General features: G+C 33.8%; 1 protein-coding gene across 2 annotated transcripts in view; it reads right to left on the reverse strand.

Annotated features, from left to right (window-relative positions):
* Window positions 1–27,359, reverse strand: part of PTBP2 (polypyrimidine tract binding protein 2) — a 91,699-nt gene that overhangs the window by 23,068 nt on the left and 41,272 nt on the right. For both annotated transcript variants that reach the window (XM_023231023.2, XM_023231022.2), the window contains 5 exons: window positions 21,502–21,674; window positions 20,517–20,660; window positions 13,698–13,862; window positions 13,501–13,611; window positions 6,243–6,438 (listed from right to left, as the gene is read on the reverse strand). In XM_023231023.2, the coding sequence (XP_023086791.1) occupies window positions 6,243–6,438; window positions 13,501–13,611; window positions 13,698–13,862; window positions 20,517–20,660; window positions 21,502–21,674 (789 nt within the window). The remainder of the gene's footprint in view (window positions 1–6,242; window positions 6,439–13,500; window positions 13,612–13,697; window positions 13,863–20,516; window positions 20,661–21,501; window positions 21,675–27,359) is intronic.

Below are 27,359 nucleotides of genomic sequence, written 5' to 3' on the forward strand. Positions count from 1 at the left end.
TATTGCAAAGGGATCTATCTAAGCATTTTGATAGTGGAGCCAAACTTTATACAGAGACTCAATGGTGGCAGAAAACACAGCAAATCCCTCTACCAATACCAATGATCCAAAAAGCCTAGTTCTTAGAAACCAGTATATATGCATCTTCAAAACCCCTTTTCACTGGGGTTTCGTTTTAGAAAAGTCTACTTAACGGCCTACATCACAATAATTAACTAAAAGTAGCCTTACTAAACCACGAAAATACCATGCCATATTCTTGTTCTTTCTAAGCTCTGGTTCAAGAAACCCAAAACCTTAGAAGCAGCATTCATCTCTGTAGGAAACCCTGAACAGCCTAAATTTATTAAATTATATCTGAAAGACTATATGAATCTTGTTTAAACACACACACACACACACACACACACACACACACACAAAAGTAAAGAACACAGGCATTACCTATATATATTGTAAGAAAATATGATTATTGCTCTATTACCTCACTACTGCAGTACTAACTAATATGCAATCTGTCTAGTTTTGCAGTTTTTCCCTTCATCACTGTAGATGAAATGCAATAATGTATTTAAGAAAGCCACATTCCACAAAAGGCTTCTTAAATTGTACATATCATCCTATTCAAAAAGAATAAACAGGCAGACTACACAAAAGTACACATACAACAACAAAAAACACCTAAGAGATCTAAATCCTCTCAATGAATAAACAGCTCACATGCACACCTGGATGGGTTTTTTTTTCACAATTATGTATACAAGAAAAGTGATTTATCATCTACTGGTATTTACTGAGAAAATATTAATGTATCCTGATCTTCCATTTATGGGCATGAATTCCTTCTGCGAGAAAGATTTCTAAATTTTAATTAATTTTGCTTAGTCCTTTATCCACCCCACCCCCTTCCTTTTTTGGGTCATTGTTCAAGGCCAAATTAAATAATTACATACATCTGGGCTAACTAAGGTCACAATTTCAAACCACTCTGGGCTACTAGAACCTGCAAACAACTGACAGTTTCAAAAGTTTAAAGCAGACAGTGGGAAGAATCTATAATGTACCTGTTCATAAGCTGGTTTAAGTACTTACCTGAAAACAAAAGCTGGGCAAAAACTTAAAATTAGTAAATAAATGCAAGAATTTAACTAATTGTCCTACACAAACTGCATTACAAGGTTGGTAATTCTAGTCGATGAAGGAAAATTCTACTTTATAAAGATTTTCAGCTAATTAATGTAGAGAAGGAATATGTGAATTAGGGGAGAAAAAGCAATATTTGCAACTCACTAGTGAAATTAATTAAGGCAGCAACCATTAGTTACTAAAATCATTACCAGAAAAAAATGTAACAAAAGGATCAGAATGTCAACACCCAAATCCACAAACAGTCTTAAAGCATCATTAACATCACTAAAAGTGGGTCAACCAGATATTAGATGTCTCCTACTGAGACACAATAGGAAGCACAAGAAGCACTTAAAAAAAGAAAAAAAAAAAAAAACAAAAAAACCAGGCTCTAAATCTTATCAAGCCTTTGGAACTAACTTTAAGTTTATATAAGAAACGCAGCAGATAGAGGAACAAGTTAACATGACACTCTAAGGAAACAGCAAGGCTAGTCTAATCTGTGAAACTTTCTAAAAGGATAACCATGTCACTTCATAAGTAAATGGACGTGAGATTGGGAGTAGAGAAAGGGAGAGGACTATTACAGACTGAAACAGACTAATGAGATAAAACAACCAAATGCTATGTGTGGCCCTCCATAGGACCTTGCTCTGAACAAATCAAACTTTAAAAGCATTTTCAAGATAATTGGGGAAATTTTAATGTGAGTTGGGTATTTGATGACATTAAGAAATCATTGTCAATTTTGATTAAGTGTAATAATCATATTATGGTTTGGAAAGAAAATGTAATTATTTTAGAGATACTATGGTAATATTTGAGAAGATATGTCATAATGTCAAGGATTTGCTTTAGAATACAAAAGAAAAACTGAATAGATGAAACTAAGTGTCAGCGCTATTGAACCAAGATGACAGGTGTATGGGATTCGTTTTATTAGCGTACAGCCTAAATCTCTAATAATAAATTAATCAATATTACCAAATGAATAACCCATACAAATGTAACAAAGAAAGAAAATCAAAATAAGTTTTCCAGTTAATTTTATGTATCACAAATATATAGAAAATAAAAAATTCAGTTTAACAGCTAATTAAAATTGTGCCAGAACTGTACCAAAATAGATTTAAATGACATTAATTAAGTTACAAGTTCTTTTCTGTGTCAGTAATTCTCAACTCTTGCTACACAGTAAAACCATCTTGAGATTCTAAAAACATAGGAATGCCTGTGACCCACTCCAACTATTCTCAGTCTGGGGTAGAATCTGGTGACTTCAATGTGCAGCAAAATTTTGAGGAATAATGTTCTATAAGACCTACATGTTTACCTTTATGAATAAATGTTGTATCTGTTCACAATGATAACTATTTTAACGTCAATGATTTCCTACAAAAGATCTGCTTTGCCTTTCTTTTAAAAACTTTATGATGAGAATGCCTGTTCCTCAATCTGAAATACAAGGAAAGCTCTAAGATAAATATTGTTTGTACACACTCTCTCTCCTAATTTTTAGAATGCAGACAACATGATCATGAAAAATTACTTCCAGCAACTTTTCTAAGTGATCTACCCCTTAATAAATTAACTACACCTCTTAACATGAGAAAACGATTATAATGATATCTCAATTTATAATCTGAAGGATTTTTGATCACCGTGTTCTTTGAAACAGAATATGTGAATGACTAATAGTCTGCCACGTTTGTGATTATGTATTTAGATGTCAAATTTTTAAACTCATTACAAAGTACTCAGTCTCCTTTCTTTGAACAAATTACATTTTCTGAGACACTATGATACCTAGCATTGAAGGAAACAGAAAAGCCAGATATAAATGTTAGTCTTAAAAAAGTACTGTGTAAAATAAATCAATTCAAATTTATAGTACTGATTCTAAAGTAATTAAATTCAATCAAGTAGCTAGATCTAATAAAAAAACACACAAGGTAAAGTGAAGCCCCCCACAAATATTTAGCAAAAGACTATCACCTTATATTTGTGTTCTTACAAAATTTTTGAAACAAATTCAATTATTTCATTTTGAACAAGTACTGTTTCAGGAAGACTGAGCAGGAAGGTAATCCCATCAATACTAGTTTGTTGAAGTCATCTGATTAAATAGAGGAAAAGATTTAGTTACTATTCTAAAAGGCATGTCCTCACTTATGCGATATTGGGTATCACTGTAAACAATGTTTAAAAAGCAAAAAGAAAGGTGGAAACTGAGATCAAATATTCACCAAATGTATGAAGAAGAAAATAGTGTCTTCATGTCGTACAAATGAACACTTTGGGATTGAGATCAATTATTTAAAAAGATAGATTATTTAAACCTACTTTTCCAAAAACTGACCTGTCTAACATACATGAATAAAGCTGAAGGCTTGACTCATCCAAAATATGCATATTAATATCCTTACTACCCATTTTATAAAAATTATTGTACATCCTAACAGAAAGAATGCAGGTAAGCAATTTAGAGAATTGTGACTGTCAAATAAACATTTAAAGACTGCAAACTAAATCTTAACAGAAATTAAAATAATAGACATTTTCCTATCAAATTAATCTTGTGAAATTAAAAAATAATATGCTGGTAGGGGAAAAAGTAGGACACCCAGCCTCATATATAATTAATGTTAGTTTAAGTTAATATCACCTTTAGATGAAGAAATTTGCAAATAATGTAAATAGGCTTTAACATTTTCTTTGACCCAATAATTCTAATTCTAGGAATCTAGTCTAAGAAAATAATTTGAGAGGCAAAAAAGTACAACGGTGTTTTAATAAAAAGTATGGAACAGCCTATATGTCCACTTTCAAAGGTACAACATATCCACTAACATGCTATGCAGGTATTGAAACTATCTTTTAAAACAAATTCTAAGTAAAATGTCAATTACAGTAAAAGATAATGCAAATCTGCAAATACAGAGCAATTTTAATTTTGTATAGAAACATGTATTTACATTAAAAATATAAAAATAAATGGTTATCTCTTGTGAATTATAAAAACTTGGGTCCATTATCTGATTTTTAAAACCTTTAACTCACCTACTTTTAACCTATTTTTGAGTATACTTAAAAAGCCCAGTTATAACAAGATGCAAAAACATTAAAACAGATAAAAAATGAAGTCACTTAGGAAAGGCTAAACATTTTTTCCTTTTTCTTATGAGGCAGAGATGAAGAAACAAAAATGCATTATACTAAAAAATTCAACACAGAAGTGGAAAGACACTAGACAATTTTTTGGTGAAGGGAGGAACTTAATTTACATGCTTTTAATGTAAAAATGTAAAACACTTAAAAAATGAACAAAAGTGGTCGGGCATGGTGGCTCACACCTGTAATCCCAGCTCTTTGGGAGGCTGAGGCGGGCAGATCCCCTGAGATCAGGAGTTCCAGACCAGCCTGGCCAATATGGTGAAATCTCATCTCTATGAAAAAACACAAAAATTAGCCAGGGGTGGTGGTACATGCCTGTAGTCCCAGATGCTTGGGAGGCTGAGGCGGGAGAATCGCTCGAATCTGGGAGGTGGAAGTTGCAATGAGCCGAGATTGCGCCACTGCACTCCAGCCTGGGCCACAGAGTGAGACTCCGTCTCAAAGAAAGAAAAAAAAATGACTTTATTATTGTTTCAAGAGTTTCACCAAGGTCATAAGATCACGAGGAAAATGCTGAAAAATTCCCTAGAAGAATCCAGGTGACTTCTAAACAAGCCTCCCCCCCAAGGATCCAAGCGCATCTAAGTATATTCAGATGGGCAAATACACACAGCTCAGTATGGTCCAAAGAAGTGATTATTGTAGTCCATTGTTAATGCTAGCTGGAGTTTCTCGTTATTTTATCTTTAAATTGTTTCTAAGAATTTTTCAACTTCTTAGAAACTATACGTAAAATCTTGATGACACTATCTGTTTTAATAAAGTAATGTATCTGCCAGGTGCCTAGCTGAATGCCTATGACCTAGAAGTTACTCAATAAATTCTGATTCTTTCTATAACAACGTCTATTAGTAAAGAGTTTAATAATCTATAGTAGTAATTATAAGCAAAAATCATGTTTCACTGTTTCACTCTTGACTTTGCCTTTAAAAACTGTACACTGTGAAACATTCAATCTTATTAACTCGAATTACGAATTCAGCTAGACACACACAGAGGGGTAGAGATTCTGTCAGGAAAGAGTGTAAGTGACCTAAAGCATCTACTACAGCCATCAAAAACACTATGACTTGTGCTAGATATACCAGAAAATTCAAATAAAGGGTCAGATTTGTTTGTTTAAAGTTGCCAGAATTAACAAGTAGTTAGTATTTCTATATTCTTACAAATACTAGAAATGAAGAAATACATCAAATAAAAGGAGACTCTAAAATTCCATCTTATAAAATCACTTTGCATATTTTACTTACAAAATAAGATTTTCCTGTATTTTTTTCTTCATCTTGATTTCACTCTATCAACTATAAGTTGCATATGCTTGCACTGTATTTTTTTAGGAGGCTCAAGTCCATTGTGGTACAAAGTAAAATATAAATGATTAAGACAAAATGCAAAGAAATAGCAAAATTAATTTTACAGAAAATTTCTTCTAGTTTAAACTGTTTTTTTAGAAGGCCGCTACAATATGCTTCAAAAAAAATCCCATATGCCTCCACCCATTATGTATGTTTTGTCTCTTAATATTTCACTGTTCCCATGCAATGCTAAATTAAAACAATCAGATCAGCACTGAAAAACACACACAAGAACTTCAGGCCTAGACTTGGGCATAGTGACATCAAGTTTAAAGCGTAACTATGGCATTAAGAATTCAACAGTATTTCTTCATTAGAGCTTTTCTTCTTTTGTTCTGGGAGAGTGGCATGGAAGAGAAGCTGAAGGTATTAAAAGGAACAAAACTAACATAATTTTACTTAGAGTTATGGAGAACACTTTGGATTGTTCTTAACAGTATTCATATGCCTTCACTTGAGAAAAAGAAAACTCATGAAACCTAACACAATTTGGTAAGGCCCAAAATGGAGGGATTCATTATACTTACTGGTACTTTTCCATTTGGCAAAATGGGAGAAATGTGGTTAAGACAATAAAAATCATACCTAAGAGAGATGTCTCCTTGGCAAATGCTGCGGCAATAGCTGGATCCAGTGCAGGTTGTCCATCCCCAGATGGAAGATCAGGTCGAGTATAATCCCTACTTTTATCATTGTTGTACTTTACGTTCAAATTCACAAGTTTGGAAAAATCAATCCTTAAGGTACAGCAGGCATTATAAATATTCTGACCATCTAGGGCCTGTAAAAGTGAATAAAGTACATCAGCAATCTTAAACAAAAAATAAAAATTAGTGAAAGTATAATTTTAATAAAACTCAACAACAAAAACTCGAACTTAAAATTTACCAGGAAAAGGATTCCAATTTCATACATCAAATTTTGCTGTTCCAGCTGTCCATGTATTAGTTTCCCCGAAATATTATCTTCCTTAAATAAAAAATGCTACTTCAACCTAAAATACAATCAGCTAAGCATCCATGCTAATACTTTTAATTGTAAAAAATTGCAAATAGGTTAATTTAATAAAAAACTGATAAGTGTCACGAGCAGGAAGTCCTGCAAAGTAGTACCACACTACTCTGCTCAATAAGGTTAATTTTATTATACATATATTTATTGCTGGATGGTAGTACTTAGATGATTCAGTACAGTTTTATAAGGTAACTGCTATTTGATGCCACACTGTACAAAGTTGCTTCAAACCAAATTATCCTAACACATAATAGCAATTCCCATAAAATGAGGCAAAAAAGAAAAAACTATTTTCCTTAACCTGAAATGTTCACCCCCAATCAGATTATCTTGATGAAATTAGTAAATCCAATGTCATTCCAGAAAAGTTCTGAAACTGACAAGTGCCAGGTCTAGGATTAATTAAAAGCCTAGAGTCTTTTAGGTCATCTTAAGCAAGTTGTTTAACCTCTCTGAATCTCAATTTTTTAATTGGGAAAACAGGAATGATGACAATGGCTGTCATGGTTCCTCACAGGGTTATTATGAGGAGTAAACTAAAGATCACATATGTGAAAATACAAGATAAAGGACTATGTTACTGCTATGATTATCTTGTATTTTTTCTGCTCCTATATAATCACCATTTCTAGTTCAGCTGGATACAAGCTGGAAACAAACTAGAGAACAGGTGAACATACTGTTAACTTTTCATTAAAAGAATAAACATGTTGTGTTATGGAAAAAGTAAACCTCTACAGTTAGCTTAAGTTATAAAGCTTTTAATTCAAATATTCTCACCTCTGGAAATATAAAACCTTTTTTCTTAATACACGAATTTTTTACGTGACTAATTTACCTAGCTAAAATCTAGAAAATAATTCAACACAGGTTCATTCACTTCAATACAGCACTGCTAAAAACTCAAAGGGACTTCATATACATCAGGATTTGAATTACATTTGGGTTAGGCAAGGTACCTATCATCACATAAAAGTGGAAGCCATGTATCAACTTTATCAGCCAGAATAACATAACTATTAATTCAACACCCTGGTGTAAAGGCAAACAAAGCACTGAAGATAGGTATTCATTTACTAATGTAGCATTCCTATAGGGAAAATGTAAGATAAGTAATAGAATTGACGTTTCTACACAACAGATAAGTATCAAAAGATGAGTAGCAAAATTCACTCTTAGGTGACTACTTCAATGTTATCAAAGAGAAAATGATACCTTATGAGAAAAGATCTGGCTTTGAGTCACAGTATCTAGGTTAATGCTAAAAGTGCTGATACAAAATTACTAAACCCACACTACGTTTTTTAGGAGCTGAATTCTTTCCCAGCAATACTGAGGGCGATTGCCAAATTATCTAACAATTAATATGCCCATTGTGAGAAAGCCCTCCAGGAACCTTTGAAATTTTCCCTTTGAACATTAAAACAAAAACAAAAACTTTATGTAGGTGGAAACTACACAAGTATACCTAAGGTACAAGAGCTAGAGAAATAAGCAAACAAGATGTAAATTAATCATCTGTTAGCAAAAGAGGAAAGAAACAGGAGCTGAGGATGCATAAGAACAAAAATCCAGGTATTTTAAATAGTTGACTAAAGTAGGTGACCACAAATAAGAAAGGGAGTGAAATCAAATTTAAAAAACATATGCAAGCTCACTTCAAGCTCATGTATTTGCAAAATCCCAAGAAACAGCAGTAGCACACAAACCAGTCCTGTGGTTCAGCAATCAGGAATGCAGTGATCTTGTTGGAGTAAAGATTTCTGACAGTAAAAGCTCAAGACAATTTGCAGAAAGACCTTCCAAATGTGCCTACTCACGGTGAAAGTTTAGATAGTAAGCAAAAACAATCAGAAAAAAAATTTTCATGTAAATTTGAAGTTTATGGCTAAAACATGGAAATCAAAACACAGGAAAGATATTAGGCACAGAAAGCATAATTATAGCAGCACAATGAAACATTGCATATGGACTAAAAACATGAAAAGCCACAATAAAACTATTTCCATTTTTCAGAATGTTTACTATTTATAACTTACTTTTTTGAAGAGATTGTTGGGGATCAGATTTAGCACACGGTGAGAGAAACCATAACTTCCAAATTCTTTAAATATCTACTTTTTAATTTTTGGCAAGTCATGAAAAATTATCAAAATCAACAACACAAAATTAAGCTTACAATACTAATGTAATATTTCAGACTAATTATTTACCACTATCAACCCCACTCTGGTAGATTATGCAGGATTTTCCTAAAGCATCCTAAAACCACTGATTTCATCATAAATTCTCCATTAATATGAATGTAAAATATACAGATTGCAAATTAAGCAGATGTCAAGCAGAATCTTTGCCCAAGATATTAGGAAAGGACAATTCCATTAGGTCTCTCAAAGAATCTGCATAAAGCAATGTGTACTCTGTGAGAAGGAAATGAATGACATAATCTTACTTTCACAAACGTTTTACCTCATATTTATTTTTATTATTAGTTAGTGATGAAATGGAATCTCCTGGAAGAAATAAATAATACGAAACAACCCACTTATACATTAAAATAAAATGATCATATAAACAGGACTTCCAGAAGACACAATGTCACTGTCCAGTGTCAACTAGATATTCCTAATAAAGACATAATGTTTCTGAAAAGCTGTTTCTAATAACAAAAACCAAAAAGAACCATTTCCTACTCACGTGTGTTATAATGTAAGGACTACATAAAACAATTTTTAAATCCCAGGTGAAAAGGAGATTACATTAGCTGTCTTATTATACTGTTAAAAAGACTAGTATTTTTATGCATCAAGTAATTATATTCCTCAACATTACAAAAGCTGAATTAGAATGCCAAGAAGGCACATCTTTGCCTAATACACTACTTTCCAATAAATAAACAAGATTTTCTAAAAGGTATTAAGGTGTTTTCTTTAATAAATATGAGGATCGCATAAAATACTTTTTATAGATAATTAAGATTGTTACTATGACTTCTGATTTTTGCCCTAAATGTCAATGCTTAATACAGCAGAGAACAAAGCAGACATGGTACTCAGAACTTACAGTCCAACAGAAAATATACACATTTAACAAATTAAAAATTGTACATGTGGTACTGAGAACTAAGAAAGGAAGGGATCTAATCTAGTTGAAATGTTATGGAAAACTTCTCTCAGAAAGAGGCTTCTAAACTGATACTTGAAAGACAAAGAGAAGCAGAAGTTGGGCATAAAGAGATGAAGAGAAAAAAACAGTATTAGCAAATGGAACAGCAATCTGTAAGATCAAGACATCAGAGAAAATACAGTGTATGCAAGCTATTTAAAGAAGTACAATACAGCTAAAAAGGCATGAGAGGAGATTGGAGAGGCAAGCTGAGGACTGATTTAGAGTTTTATAAGCCATGATCCATGATAAGAACTGTGGACTTCATCACAAGGACAAAAAAGTCACTAAAGGGTATTGTGATTAGAAGCAATATGACTTGAGGACGATATCATTCTTAGTACTCTGTGGAAAAATAATGGAGGCAGGGGAAGATGTCAAAATGGTGAGTTCAGTCGGAAGGCCAAGGAAGTAGAGAGATGAAAGAGAACTATTACTACATCAATGCTACTCAAATTATGATTCATGGTCCAGCAGCCCAGGCTACTCTGTATGAATATAAGTCTGTGTCAAAATTTATGTCAATATCAACATTAAGCATACTGTTTGCTAGAAGTATGCTGATTTCAGTTTGACATACACTAACTACCTTGAGAGACCAGCATCTTGAATAACACTGGCTTAGACTGCAGTGGCAGCAAAAGAGTTGGAGAAAAAAGGCCAGATTCAACAAAAATTTAGGAGGTATAATCAATAATATCTAATGACAGGCTGGAAGGAAGGGGAAAAATACCATGTTTTCTGGCTTGTTAATGAGACTGAAGTTGGTATCTTGCACTTTACTAACAGCAGACACCAAAAACAGGAGGTGGATTGAACATATTAAGTTTGAAGATAATCATTAGACTGCCAGGTTCTTAGTGTGGGTCTCTTAGGAAAGGCTGAGCTAGAAAATGTGATGTGAACACTGTCTGAATCACAGAGGTTTAACGGAGCTGTGAGAGCAGGTGAGGCCTCCCAGGTAGAAGGGGAGTGACATGACAAGGAAGAAACAGAGGGGTAGCATAAATCTAGGTGAGAAGTATCAGAGACCAGGAAGAAAGAGAATTTTAAGATAATGGTGCACAGTGTCAAATATTATCTAGATATTAGGTAAGACAAGGACTGAATCATACCACTAGCATTTAGCTACTCTAATAATCAATGGTGACACTGGGGAAGAGTAATTTAGGTCAACAGTGCTAAAACCAAATTATAGTTAAGTAGAGAAATGAGAGGATAACAAACAACAAGGATAGCCTACTTAAGAAGTCATGAGTGAAAAGGGAGAGGGGAGGCAGGGCGATAGAAAGTATGTAGAGTTATAGATGGATGGATTGAAAGTTGAAGGTAAATTCATTTAAAATGAAAGAGGCTGAGAATACTTGAAACTGGTGAAAAGTGGCCAATATAGAGAGAAACAAATGAGAAAGAGGGGATGACGGATAGTGCAGTCTCTTGAGAGGCAAAAGACGATAGGCTTTGGTGTTTATTGGTCTTAGATAACTAAACATCTATGCCTTTTATTAGAAGAGAAAGACAAGTGTGAGTATTAGCAGATTTTGCAAGAAAAACTGGAAGCTTCCATGTGATTTTTCTTCTTCAAGCAAGTGAGAGTGAGGAGAGATATGGTAGAAGGGAAAATTTCTATCTGATAGAGGCATTGTGAAAAACAGAAAAACTGTTGACTGAAGAAATGTGAGGAGATTTTTAAACTAGAGTATGGGGCTCCTTTGTAGTTGATGCTGATGGATTTAAACTGGTACCAATTGTCAGATTATGTTATTATGTGATATTCTCTAGTAGAGCCCAGATGCAGGCATGTAAAATGAACATTACTGCAGTTATCAAAAATGTAAATTTTACCAAAGGGTCTAGATTACAAGGTAATGGGGCAAAGCAAGTTTAGGAAACAAATTTCTTTTCCTTTCTCTAATAAGTGAAGTGTGAGTTCTGATACCAGAATAAGTACTTAATAAAACAATTATCTACTGTCTTAGAATTATAATTTTAAATCTTTGTCAAGACGACCTGAGTGCATACCTGTGCACAAACATCAATATTATAGTTGGATGCTTAGTATCTGTTCACAGAAGATTAAACGAAAATTGCAAAAGTTGACATAATTGACGTACTTTTATGAGATTAAATGTAACCATGTACTACTTCAGACAAGATACACATATAAACTATTTTCCCCATAAGAATTATAGCTCAAATACAGTATAGTCCCCAGTCAAATTTCATTTAATTGGTCCTCTAACAAATACTTTTCTTTGGAGTCAGAAAAGCAAGGAAAATATTCCACATCAAGAAAAATGTAGACTATATTTAAATGTTTGAAGTTGTGAAAAATATCACAGAAACCATGATTTCTAGGTTGTCTCCTATTCATAAAACCTCACACCACATTGATTTTGGTAGCCAGGGCATGTGAAAGGACGATAATCATTTTTTGGGAAAAAAAAAGAATTCTAATTGTCAATCTATGCCTGAAGAGGAAAGCATAATAAGATTAGATTATACCCGAGAACCAGTGAGGAGCAGCATACTGAAAGAAAGGCTGAGACTGAAAAAACGTCTACCTTATAGGTAGTGTTCATTATAAGTAATTCACCTTTAAATCTTAGCATCCTCTTGTAACAAACGGGAAACCCCTGTTTTGCTGACAACATAGAGTAGTGGTCAGAAAAAATGAGACTACAGCACTTGGTAAACTATCACAATTATGCTATTATTACTTGTATAGCCTTTCTGCTACCTACAACTAATTTTGCTCCAGAAATGAGGTTGTAAAGATGCAAATACAATGAAACAATTATAAAAAATGGTCTGGGCTCCACAGAAGTAATCTTGATCTGGAGGAAGCATTTAAGTATTAGAGACAATAATTAATCTGAAAGTAAAAGAACGAACGAAAGAAAGAAAACCAGTTAAGACAAATGTAAGCTTATTAAATGGTTTCATAATAATGGCTTAATAATGAATTTTTAATGGCTTAATAATGGAATAGTAATAATAATGATACTATGGCACAAAAAGTTAAAGAGAGAGCAAAAGTAGATTTCAGATATACAAACAGAACATTAAGGTACTTGGAAGCAAAGATGTGGTATGCAGTTTTCAGTGGCAGCCTTGACGGGAAATTTTACATTTCTCAATGACCTCACATCTTCCATATATAACAATGACAAAAAAGATAAATGATACAAATAAAAAGTGACTAGAAACCTATTCATAAAACCTTTAAAAACAAAGACATTAAAGATAATATATAATTTTAAATAAACTGAGAGCCTATCATAGCATCTGAGCCACATCTGAGTATTTCAGCCAAACTCTCTTGAAAACTAATTACTTTAAAATTCCCACTAAAAGCCACTTCAAATCTTATGCAGGTGCACATCCACAACATAGTCCTGCTTTTTTCTTAAGAGTACAAACTTTTGTCCTTAAATTAAAAAAAAAAAAGTAAAATAATAGAAGCCTACATTATGGTAAACTACAACTATGATTTTCCTGAAAATAAGTATTTCTTTTTTATGACAAATATTAAGGTTTCTTAATATTATTTTAATGCTATCAATTTCTACTATCTATGCTGCAAGATATCATTAAGTATATATATATTTTTTACATATACATTTCAATTAAAAAAAATCACTATCTCAAAAGAAAGACTTACTAGTTTTGCTTGTTGAGCATTTACTGGATCACCATACTGGAGCAAAGCTTGAAACTGGTTGTTTTTTGTAAATGTGATTATCTTCAAAACAGCACCAAACTTAGAAAATATCTGTTAAAACATTAAAAACAAAATGTTACTTATTTACTATATTATTATTTCTCTAATTTATAGGTAATTATGCAGATTAAACTTACTTGGTGAAGAACATCAAGTGTTACAGGGTAGTACATGTTGTCAATAATTATTCTAAGTACTGGACTCTGGGCTGGAGTCACTGCACTCTCGCTAACTGTGGTGCCACTAAGAGGAGTATTTGCTGTCTGGACAGCTGTCACAGCTTGAAGAACTGCCTGAGCACGCTGGAAATTAATATTATGTAGTTTAGAAACATACCCATTATTGTCACATACTTTGCTACCTGTTACACTACTAGTTCACATTGTTCCTAGAACTTACACAGATTAAACAACATTTAATGGCCACTCAACAAACATTTTTAAGCACCTGCCATGAGCCAGGTACTACCTGTTTAATAAATAAAATATTCTACTAGTATTTCATTCAAAAAAATTATCCAGGCTTTGGGACCAATGTTGAACAAGTAAAGATACGATATATAATTTATTCTCAAAAAACAAGATGTAGTTTTACAGACACATGTATCATCAGAAAATGTTTTAAACAGAAATTTAGAGAACAATAAAACTTTAACGTTAATCACTCCATGAAACAGTTACATTGTAAATCTCAACAAGGGGGTTACTGAATTATCCAAAAGAACTCCCATAAAGCTTATTATTTCTAATACAATGTTAAAATAGGAACGTGCAGAAAATAAATACATTTTTCATACTACACTTAACTTCTGACACCAAAATTTTTAGAAAAGAAACCAATGTGTACTCCAGTCCAAAACCAAAAAATTCTCAGGTAAACTTCAAGATATTATATGAAGGATATTTCCCATACATTTTACGGTATCAAATACACCATCAATTATAAAATGCACTATTGTTTTAAGTATGACTAATAGATGTTGCCAATTGAACTATGGAAGATAGACTACTCTAGGACACATCAAATTTCTGAGATTTTAAAATGTGAAAAAATATAACCATAAAATTGAATAAACACAGTATTTATAGGAAATCTGCCCATCAAATATTACGTTAAATGCTCCAAAAGATTGCCTTTATTACTATTATCCCTTTCCTATTATTATTATTATGACAGAGTCTATGATAAGGACATAATTTCTTTCTATCTGTGGTCAAAAAACAACAAAGGCAAATAGTTCTAAAGTATAACAATGACAAATACCACAAATACCTATACATAGCTTTAGAGTTTGAAAAATCTATATTAACAGTTAATAAAAGAGAATACAAAAGAATTAAGATACTTAGGAGAATAAACAAGAACAGTCATTTTACTAAAATATTATATAATCACACGGCTTGAGAGTCCAGATACATATCTACACAATCATTTAAATGCTACTTAATTTTATCTATAAATTTATATATTAGCCAAAATGACTTACTAATTAAAATCCAACATTTTGAAATGTGATAGATTATTTATTTTAGTAGACATCTTGATACTATCATTGAAAAACTAATTGTAAACTGGTAAAATTAGATTTACAGAGCAGTAGCTATTCAAATGTTTAAATATATTTAAATATTTTAAGTAGCTCATTGCAATATTATCTTAATTAGTGAACATGTTCTTATGGTATTTATCTATAATAACAAGCATAGACTACCACAACTTAGAAAAACACTACACATCTACTGCTTCAAATAAAATGTGTTTTTCAAAATAGGAATCCATGATCATGGTATAAGAGTGGTGTAAAAGATTAAAAATTCCCCTTCAACTCTGTCATCTATTCTATTTTCCCCTACCAATCCCTCACAGTACTATCTTAGGTATCCTTCCAGAGATACTAGCTACATCTACAAGCATATATATATATATAAATATTATACTTATTCCATACTTTTTCCCCAATACTATTCATATTTTATTCAATACTATTCATACTTTTTAGTTCAATACTATTCATATTTTTATTTAACACTACTCATTGCTCTCTATCTTCCTTTTATGGCTTAACAATCATGTTCTCCCACACCAGTAACAAATTACTTCATACATTTCTTTATGATTTCATTTTTTTAAAGACTTCATATATTTTTTCTTATAATTAATGGAGCAGAGTTGGCTTGCCAACATAGATTTTAATAAAACTTCTTACCAAAATATTACATACACACAGAAAAGGACACAAAACCTAAGTATAAAGCTCCATAAAATACCACAAATTGGACATCTCTGTGAAATAACTACCTAGATAAAAAACAACATATTATCAACACTCTGTAAGCCATACTTATGCTTCCTCCATGTTACATAAATGGAATCGTATCAGATATATTCTACTTAGGTTTGGCTTCTTTCAGTAATTATGATGTACACTACCCATGTTCTGCAGGTAGCAGTAGCTTGTCCATTTTAATTACCATACAGTATTCCGACTGGGCGTGGTGGCTCACGCCTGTAATCCCAGCACTCTGGGAGGCTGAGGTGGGTGGATCACCTGAGGTCAGGAGTTCAAGACCAGCCTGACCAACACAGAGAAACCCCGTCCTTACTAAAAATACAAAATTAGCCTGGCATGGTGGTGCATGCCTGTAATCCCAGCTACTCGGGAGGCTGAGGCAGGAGAATTGCTTGCACCTGGGAGGCAGAGGTTGTGGTGAGCTGAGATCACGCCATTGCACTCCCCCCCAGGCTCAAAAATCAACCTCAAAAAAAAAAAAAAAAAAAGCAATATTCCACTAAATGAATACACCACAACATATTCTGCTGCTGTTGAATATTTGGATAATTTATAGTTTGTTGGGCTACTACATACAGTGTTCCATGAATTTTCTTGGACATATCTTTTAACATACATATGTATATATTCTCAGGTATGTTAACTAGGAGCGAGTTTACTCCTCCTAGGAGTAAACTTTGAGTTTACGTCAAAGAATAGTATATGCTGAACTTTAGCAGATATTTCAAGTTTTCAAAACTGGCTGTCACCAATATTTTATTACCTATCCTTTTAATTTTAGCCACTCTCGTTATGTGCATAGCAGTATCTCATTTGGAGTTAAGGCTCTCAATCCAAACCTAATCTACTCTTTGCTTATCAGGGGATGGCTTTTAGGGGAAGTAATAGCTAAAGGGACACCTCAAGATATTTAACACTGGTCATGTGAAGTGTGAGGTGGAGGAAGGTTGGTGCAAAAGGCAGGCCAACCCACAATATTCCATGCATGAGAGTAGTGACATAATGGCAGCTAACAACTAACATCAGGAGAAAGCATGCCAGGTTACAGGATATACCATTACTTTTGGGACAGAAGCATAAGCAAATAGGGTGGAAGCAGTCATAAGACAGAGGACAAAGAGTAGTAATCTCAGAAAAGGCCTTTACCCTGAGCATGAACAGGACCTACTGCTTGGGAGTAACTTAGATATGTGCATTTGAGAAAGATATGCACTGGCTGTGCTAGGGAGAAAAAATTCCAAGAGGGAAAAGAAAAAGAAAGTAGTTTATAAAGATAACTGTTGTAGTAATATAGCCAACAGATGAGTGTGTTTGAGCAATACAAGTAGCAGGAAAGATGGAGAAAACCAGGCAGATAATTAAAAAGTGTGAACTAATAGGACCTGGTGATTTCATGAAGGGATGTGGAAGAATTCATGGTTAATGCATACTCATTTGTATGTCTTCTATTATGAAACCCTATTAAAATGCCTAGAAGTGAATGAATATAAAATAAACAAACACTGAAGGGAGGGAAGGTCATCATTAGCTGAGAATAATTTTATCAAATTCCTGGAACACAGAAAATGAATGGAACCAAATAGACTGGAGACACAGTGAACACACAGCAAAGAGGAGTCATACTGGTAGCAGTCACAGGAACCAAATTAGAAATTGGCAGGTTCACAGGAGGAGGGAGTGGGTGAAAAACGGAAGAACAGAAAGTCTAGTTCATTAACAAAGAGCTAAATTTCTCTTCTCCCTCCTCTGACCAACTTGTACCCTCACCATTAAACAACAACAACACAAAAAAAACTCTCTCTTAAAGGAACCAGAATTTCTTTCTTTCTTTATTTCTTTTTTTATTTAAGAGACTGGGTCTCATTTTGTTGCTGAGGCTGCAGTGCAGTGGTGTGACCAGTTCACTGCTGCCCCGAACTTACCTCAGTCTCTCAAAGTGCTGGGATTATAGGCACGAGCCAAAGTGCCCTGCTGGTACCAGAAATTCTAAAGGGAGTTTTGTGACCCAGAATAAGAGCTCTTTGGTATGTGGGGGGAATGGGAGTAACAGCTTGGTAGACACTCTTCATTACTTTATCCTAGAGGAAAGCACACAACTTTAACAAAATATAATTGTCCATTCTGAAATACGAAGAGACAACAAACGGGGGATGAAGAGAGTGAGAACAAGAGAAACATAAATGCTAACACTGAAAAAATAACTCAGCATATAGTGATGCATTTTTTAAATACTGTAATTAGTATCCTGAAAGTACTGCTGTCACAAGACATAACCGACTACAAAAAAAAAGATGACCAAAGGAGATTGAAGGGCTTTAGAAAATGAAAAATAAAATTGTAAAAGCATTTTTTTCAACAGAAGAACTTTGCACTGATTATTCCTTCTGTCTGAAGTAAGTGGCTTATTCCCTAACCACTTTGAAGATCATTATTCAAATATCCCCTCTCAATGGGGCTTCCAAGGGTCATCCTAAGTCCCCCTCCTCCACATTCATGCGTAGGCGCCAGCTTTGTTCTTTTTTTTGGCAGAGTCTCGCTCTGTCACCCAGGCCAGAGTGCAGTGGTGCATCTGGGATCACTGCAAGCTCCACCTCCCGGGTTCAAGCAACTCTCTCTGCCTCAGCCTCCGAGTATCTGGGATTATAGACATCTGGCACCATGCCCAGCTAAATTTTTTTTCTTTCCTTTTTGTATTTTTAGTAGAGACAGGGTTTCGCCATGTTGGTCAGGTGGGTCTGAACTCCTGACCTCAGGTAATCCGTCCGCCTCAGCCTCCCAAAGTGCTGGGATTACTGGTGTGAGCCACCAAGCCCAGTCCCCAGCTTTATTCTTTACGTGTTCCTTTCGTTTAATCTTTTAAAATGAGAATGTGCTTGCAAATTACTTAAATAATAATGAAACAGAAATGGGACATTAAATGCTATTTTAAGAGGACACTGTGAGTGCTAAGTGAATAAGCCAAAGAAAGACAAACGCCACATTATCTCACTTACATATGGAATCTAGAAAAGCTGAACTCACATTAGTAGAGACTAGAAAGACAGTCACCAGAGGCTAGGGGAGGGAGGAATGAACAGGGAAAGGGGAGATGATGGTCAAAGTACAAAGTTTCAGACAGGAAGAATGGTTCTGGTGATCTACGGTACAGCATGGCAACTACTGTAATGCATACTATTGTATGCTAATGAGTTGGGTGATGGCTGGCAGCCCCACTTCAGGATAGGGACTGGTCACCTGAAAGACCAAGGCATGATTAGAGGCTTATTATCCTCTGTAATATCCTACACAATAAACTAGTAAATCTCAGTAAATGTTTCCTTGAGTTCTCTGTGCTGCTCTAGCAAATTAACGAAATCCAAAAAGGGGGCTGTGGGAACCCTAACTTGAAGCTGGTCAATCAGAAGTTCCAGAGGCCTGACTTGCTGACTGAGCCCTCAACCTGTGGGATCTGATGCTATCTCCTGGCAGACAGTGTTGAAACTGAGCTAAGTTGGAGAACACTGCAGACCTGACTGCTTGCTTGCCATGTGGAAAAAAAATTCCCCCACATTTCTGGCCACAGAAGCCTTCTGTGTTGATTGTTGTGGTGTGAGCAAAGGAAAAACAGTTTTTCCACATTCCACTGTATACTAAAGGAATTTTAAATGTCTTAGCATAAAGAAATTGTAAGTATTGGAAATGATGAGTATGTTAACTAGCCATATTTGATCATTCCATAATATATATGTATTAAAACATCACCTTGTACACCGTTAAGTATATATAATTATTTGTTAAAAATAAGTTAAAAATGCAAAAAAAAAAAAAATCTACGTAAAAAGAAAGAACAGCAGATATTTTCTTTTGGTATTCTTCCTCTTGATTATTATTAGAAGTGTACATTCTTTTTCAAAAGAAATTAAAAATTCATCATCAAATTAAAAAAACAGCTGAAATTTCAGTCCCATCTTTTAGGTAAAAAGTTTTACAAGCTTATTTTTCATAAACTAAACGATTTTGTCACTTTGTAAAGTGACAAAAATCTATGAGGAATAGTTTTCCATTACATTTTTATTAAGAAAAAGTCTGTATTTTACTGACAGAGAAAGATATCATTAGTTTTAAAACTATATTAAAACAACTAAAGTTTTAGATCATTACAGCAGTCTTATAATGTAGGTCAGAAAACATTCTAATGCTATTTTTAAATATATTAATTTTAAATAATATCTTCTACATTACATTTTTAAAACATCAATACATTCATATATTCTTCATCCTTAAGATTTCTTTTCCAGGAAAACTAACACATCTTCAAAAATTTTTTTTCCATAAGAAATTAAGACCTATAAAAAAAGTCAAATAACCAAAGGCACTGAACTTCATACCTTAAATTCTAAGGAGGAGAGTCGTATAAATAGTTTATGCTAATAACAAATCCTACCTGATAAGCTCCACAAAAATTTTAACTTGCAACAAGAAAAAGAACATTTGATCAGGGGGTTAAAGGAATTCAAAATGACATAGTATTTAATACTCAGAAACATTCTGCATGAAAATACCTTAAAAATAACAAGAAAATGCCTATAAGGAACATCTGAACAGGTAAACATTTCCTTCCTATTAATGTTTATGAGATTCACAATATGTTCTAGGCCATTTTATTTATGCACCTACACATACTTACTTGGTTTAATGTATTATCTGTCTTTAGTTCTTTGTGATTCGAGTACTGGATATATATCGGTTGGTTACGAAGATGAGGTGTCACGGCAGAATAGTAATTAACCATAGTAATAGCTGCTTCCTCGGTTGCTAGTTCCAAAAATGCCTGAAAATTTAAGTAGCACAATTTTTAATACTATAAATTCAAATAAAATTAATATCTGAGCAATCTATTCAGCTGATTTTAATCAATTATCTAGAATATAATCTTTCAAGTTACTTTTAAATGTTCTAATAAGTAGAATTAGAAATCGCTTGTTGAAGTTTAGGTATACAGTTAAAGCTAACCTCAGAAGAAAGTTAGAACTGAGTACATGCTGCTTCTACCTTCTACCTATGATTTTTCACACCCACAAATCTATTCCCACAACAAATGCTAGAGAAAATGTAAATATTTTCTAGCATCAGAATTTTACCACTTCTACCCTAGAGAATGTAAGATTTCCAAGTCATTTAAAAAGCAGTATAATTATACAGAGACAACGAAAAACATTACAAATTATAAGTCAGATTAACTTTAAGTATATAAAAGGGAGTGTTAGATTTCATAAATTATTTTAAATGGCATCATTTAATATTTTTAAATGAAATTGCATATTCTCATAAAGTAAGCCTAAGGAAAGATGCGACTAGTACTCCTACTGATTTCTGATATCCAAGACAGAGCCACAGTAAAAGAAATACTTCATTTGTATTTTCCACAATTTCATTACAGTTACTCAATTACAGCCCTAAAGTGAATCCAAAAGGCAAAGTTTAAAAACTATAGTGATTCATTCAATTTGGCTACCTAGCATTAGTTTCCCACAGATACCTACTTGAAAAACTGAGAATACGACTTCTGTTCCTTAAGAAACATAACCTACTATTTTCTCCCTTTTACAATTAATTCACACCTGCTAGATAGTTTGGGGTTTAACATTTCATAAACCCCAAAAGAAGTGTACCTGATTTTTTCCTTTCAGCATAAGGATGTTGGTCACCTTACCAAAAGGTAAGCCTAAAGCAATAACTTCAGTTTCTGTTACTTCCCCAGGTAATTTTCGAATATGAAGTACACGAGAAGGAGCACCATCCATTTTATCTTCTCCTTTAAATTTTTTACTATCATTACCATTGGCTGAAAGACATTAAAAAATAGTCTTTATATATCAACAATAAAAGAATGTATGAATTTTCCTATATATGTAAAAAACCACAAATTTCCAAAAAGAACTTAAAAACATATCTGAGAATACTTAAATTATTCTTAAAAATTCAAATGCTAGGCTTTCAAAGGAATAAAATCCTATCCACCTATTATTAAATGAAATTATCAATTAGTTAAGATCGCTGTTAATGTGTTTCTCAACAGTATTATAAAGAGTAATTATTAATAACAACATTAAAATGTAATCTCATAAAGAAACTGTCCAATGACTAAAGAATACAATAACAGTCACGTGCCACATAACTATATTTTGGTCATTGACAGGTCACATATACAATGGTGGTCCCATAAGATTATAATACCGTATCTTTATTGTACCTTTTCTGTTTAGAAACATCAATACTTACTACTGTGTTACAACTGCCTCCAGTATTCAGAACAGTAACATGCTGTACAAGTTTGTTGCCTAGGAGCAAAAGGCTACATATACCATTTAGCCTACATGGGTAGCATGTTTGTGTAAATGTACTCTATGACATTTATGCAGTGACAAAATTACCTAACAATGCATTTCTCGGAGGATATCCCCATCACTATCTCCAAGATTTATGACTGTACCTTGTAATTTAATCATCTTATAATGAACTAATATGAATATTTTTAAAAGTGAAAAAACTAGGCTGACAAAAATTAGGAAGATTATAATTTTACCTGAGACATGATAAATTGTTCGATTTGAAAAACGTACTTGAATGTGGGACCAAAGAATGTAAAGTTTATAAAACTGATAATGCAGTCAATCTAATTATGGCTTATCTACAATGAGCTTCTTCTAATATATTACTATTACCATCTAAACTACCTAATATTTTGTGACTATTAACATCAATATACCCTAAATCACTCATGAACTTAATTATCTTATTCTATTACCGTGAGATTTAAAGTAATATAATTCAATCAACAAATTAGTTAACGGCCTTCATTCCAAATCTTCACCAAAAAATAAAAACATTATTCAAAATGCCTATAAAATAGGTAATATTTAAAGAGTTGTTTGAAGGACTTGCAATCTACTATGCCAAATCAATGGTTCTCAATCTTTTAGGGTCTCAAGGATATTTCTGACACTATAGCTAAAATGAAGGATCTTGACACATTCAGAAATATGCATGTATACTCCATTTTGTATAAACCTTTAGGTAATTTATGGTATTTCCTAAAACATTCAACACAACCTATAAACAATATAATGTGTTTGTGTATGTTCAACAATATCTCTAAGACTGTAAGATTACCTTGGTCTCCGAAGTGTCTTCAAAATTAATTCACTCATTAATTCCTTAAACATTTACTGGGTATTCAGGTACGTGTCTAGCAACGTTTTACGTTCTGAGGGTACAGCAGAGTGAACAAAACGATTATGATTCCTGATACCTTATAGTGGGGAGCTCGACTAACTAGTACCTGAACCAGATACTTTCTATGGTATGTGCTATAAGGTAAAACAGCGATGTGCTTAAAAGTGACTTTGTCTAGGACTGGAAGATGATGGTAGTAATGATTTTGCTGGATGACCAGAGAAGGTATCTCTAAGAGATAATATATGAACTCAAGCTATACTTAAGTCATATTTTACTGTAGGAGTTTCACTTAGGTTTATATACTTGAACGGCCAGCCAATGCATTTAAAAATTCCCGTAGGTTGTCTTTGTACAGAAAAGTAAGCTCTGGCTTCTGAATATATTACCCTGAAAATCTTGGCTGGCTAGCTCTTCACCACTCCAGAAATATGAAAAAACTACAGGAAGCTGGCTGGGGCACGGTGGCTCACGCCTGTAATCCCAGCACTTTGGGAGGCTGAGGGGGATCACGAGGTCAGGCGATCGACACCATCCTGGCCAACACAGTGAAACCCCTGTCTCTACTAAAAAAAAAAATACAAAAAATTAGCTGGGTGTGGTGGTGGGTGCCTGTAGTCCCAGCTGCTCGGGAGGCTGAGGCAGGAGAATGGAGTGAACCTGGGAGGCAGAGCTTGCAGTGAGCGGAGGTCGCATCACTGCACTCCAGCCTGGGCAACAGAGCGAGACTACGTCTCAAAAAAACAAAAACAAAAACAAACAAAAAAAAACTACAGGAAGCTATCTCATGTCCTTTCACTACTGACAAAGATTTGTGAGTATACAGGGCACCTGAATTTGACAAAAGGAAGAGAATGAACTTTGCATTTTGTAGTATCTTATCTAACAAAATCATCTCTAGGCCGGTTAACAGAAAATGTAAGCTAAAGCACAGAATCCAAAAAATGCGCATATACTTTAAAACATGTAATTGGCACACACAACAAATGGCATCAGTCAACAAGGAACACATATTCTTCTGATACAGGACTAAGACCTTTTATTGACAAAGGAGTCTGAATACTGAAACTTGATAATCTGTTCTCGTTCATTAGTTTGTCTGAATAACAAGAACAAATACTTCACAATCCAACCTAAAGCCCCATGTGTTATAGGTTACGGTATCAGGATACTTAAAAAAGTAAATTTCAGTTTCTCCTAATTTGGTCTGTCCTTTTCCTTCTGGGAGAAAGACAAGGAAAAAAAACACCAATAAAGATACTACCTATCGCTGTACCCATAAGGAGAAAAAAAGTTTCCCCTTTCAAATGATTTTCCAAAAATAATTCCCAAAAGGCAAAAGCCTGCCTAAACCTATTATTATGGAAATTAAATAATTTATTTTGGATTTGTATTGGATGTTTTCTGGACAGCGGATGTTGAGCAGAAGTACAACAGCTGAATAACACAGAAAGAAGGTAGGAAACTTTTGAGAATCAAAGGATAAGACAAAGATGTTGACTTCTTGGAAAAATACAGAAAAGACGTAATTTTATTTTGCATCAATATTTAACATTCACTGCTAATTAACTACATGCCAAGCAATTTATAACTCTCAGATTGCTATCATCACGACCTATCAACTCCATTTACAGGTAACAATTAGTTAACTGCCCAAGGTGATATAGTTACTAAGTGGTATAGACAAGAGGTAGTAGAGAAAGGATTAAACTCAGAGAGTATGATTCCTAGTCTGTGCTCTTAAACAACTACACTATAGAAGGAACTCAAATACAAACTTTACATTACATACAGGTTGCCTAAAAAAGATATGTCCTTTTCTCCCAAGAACCAAGCCAGTTACTGTAGTAAACGATCAACATTTATACCACCTGACACTCCCTCAGTTAGTTAATAACTTCCAGAGGGTGACTACTAAGTATTCATATCTTAGTGCCAAATATTATAAAAGTCTTCATTTTAAATAAATGATACTATGAGAATGTGGGAATGGGGACTCCCTTAATAATATAACAAAGCCTATTTTCAAATATAAAAACACTCCCGCAACACCGAAAAAGGGCCCAAAATTTTGTGGTTCACAACTTACGAAGCATTAGGTCTGCCTGTGTTACAGTTCTATGGTTCTTCAGCATCTTCCCATGATCCTGAATGGGAAAAGTCTATTGAGGGAATGAAAGAGATCTTTCCCTTCCATTCCTCCAGTAAACCCAGAACTTTTGTTTGGGTGTGTAAAACCAGTAATAATTCAAATGTTTATGTTCAATTAAGAAGGTATGAGGTAATGCTTTTATTTATGCATATAAATTTTATTTATTGCATATGAATGTAAAAATATTTAAGCACACCATTTTCCATATATTATTCAACTCTTTTAAAGGCTCTTGCTTAGGAAAGATGTTCATATACTCACAGATTCAAAGCAAATAAAATTTTAAAATGGTTTCTACTTGAATACTTCTCTTCCAAACTCAAAACCAGTTTTCTACCTCAATTCTAAAGCCAGCATCTTCACCTCTATCAGTACATCACTTTTCTCCTGCTGACTGACCTTTGTTCTCCACTAGCTTTTACCTGCAATTTTTACATAAATGGGTGTCGAATTTTACATAAATGGGTGTCGGCAAGATCAAGGGTAATTTTTAAAATCACCACATCCATCAGTCAACAAGGAACTGTGAACCCTTTCTTCCTCACTGAATTTCTCTAATAGCACCCCTAAAATTTCCACTTCTAGTTTTCTCATTTCCCCTGACTCATCCGACACTTGCTTTGAATCCTGATTACTCATTAATTCCCCAAAACTGTTAAGTTTCCCATGCTGTTTTTGTTCCAATACTCTACCTATCTTTACTTATTAATATAAACACTCTAGCACTGGGTTTCACAGTATCTATCTAATCTAATCTAATCTAATCTATCAGACAGTCTTGCTGTATTGCCAGGCTGGAGTGCAGTGGCATGATCTTGGTTGACTACAACCTCCACTTCCCAGGTTTAGTTGATTCTCATGCCACAGCCTCCCATGTAGCTGGGAATATAGGTGTGCACCACCACACCCAGCTAATTTTTGTATATTCAGTAGAAATGGGGTTTCACCATGTTGGCCAGGCTGGTCTTGAACTCCTGGCCTCAAGTGATCCACCTGCCTCAGCCTCCCAAAGTGCTGAAATACAGGCGTGAGCAACAGCACCTGGCCTACTTTCTCATATAATGTGTAAATTATTTAGTCCTACTCATTCACCATTATAGTTTCAACTGCGTACCAATATAAAATACAACGCTGCAAAACTTTATACTTCCGTCCAATGAAAACTAGTGACAAAACTTAAGTACATCTTCATTCTCCAAGTCTTTCAGAGGCACACATTTATAAAAGTTTTCCTAACTCTCTTTATCAAATATGAAACTGAGAGGCAAAGCAGTTTTAATTCTAAGGAGTTTTAGATTTCAAGACAAAGCAGTGTTTTCTAGCTTTAGAAAAATAAAAAAATAAAAATAAAAAGACTCTAAGCTAAGAAAAAAAAAAAAAAATGAATGCTGCTACTTTCTTGTAAGAGAAACAAATTCCAAAGATTTAACAAGAAAAAAAGCAGGTAGATGCAGATAGGTGGTACTTCTGTTATTCTGCTGGCTGTTTCTGCAACACCCACCACACAAAAAGCCTCACGAGGTTTCCATAAAAGGAAACCTATTAACTCTTGTATTTCCAAGTAGTTGTGTGGCCTAGTTGTCCAAATATATTAGGCATGAGCTGGAAAAACACAGAAGGCACCTAGAGAAGGCTCTCACTACCTTTATATGCAAGAAGATAACTTGTTAAAGCCTTCATAAATAGTAAAACTATGAAATAATCTACTGGAATACTCTCAAAACATTATAGCAAAACGAAATGACATCACCTCAAAAATCTGTCTGTAAAAGTTAAAATGAAAATCTTAAGAGTTCTAAGTAAAATGTTCCAGACTCTTTGGAATGGTTTAACTGCTTTCAGGTAGAGCAAAATGTCATGTTTAGCAATAATTTTCAAAAAATCCTGCTATTACAGAGTAACAATCAGCACTGGCAGAAATACGTATACCTAAAGGGATATTCCAGTTCCATATCTACAAAGAAATCACTAAAAAATTAAAGAGACTATACCTTAGAATTGTCAAGTCTTCTAGTCACTGCTAAATAGTTACAAATTTAACAAAATCAAATTCTAATGCTACTTGGGAACAGTTGTATTTTTGAAATATTTCACTTTTATCTCTCTTGAAGGAACCAATTCATTAGAAAATGTCCTTACTGT

The sequence above is a fragment of the Piliocolobus tephrosceles genome, chromosome 1 (assembly GCF_002776525.5).
Source record: "Piliocolobus tephrosceles isolate RC106 chromosome 1, ASM277652v3, whole genome shotgun sequence".
NCBI classification, from domain to species: domain Eukaryota; kingdom Metazoa; phylum Chordata; class Mammalia; order Primates; family Cercopithecidae; genus Piliocolobus; species Piliocolobus tephrosceles.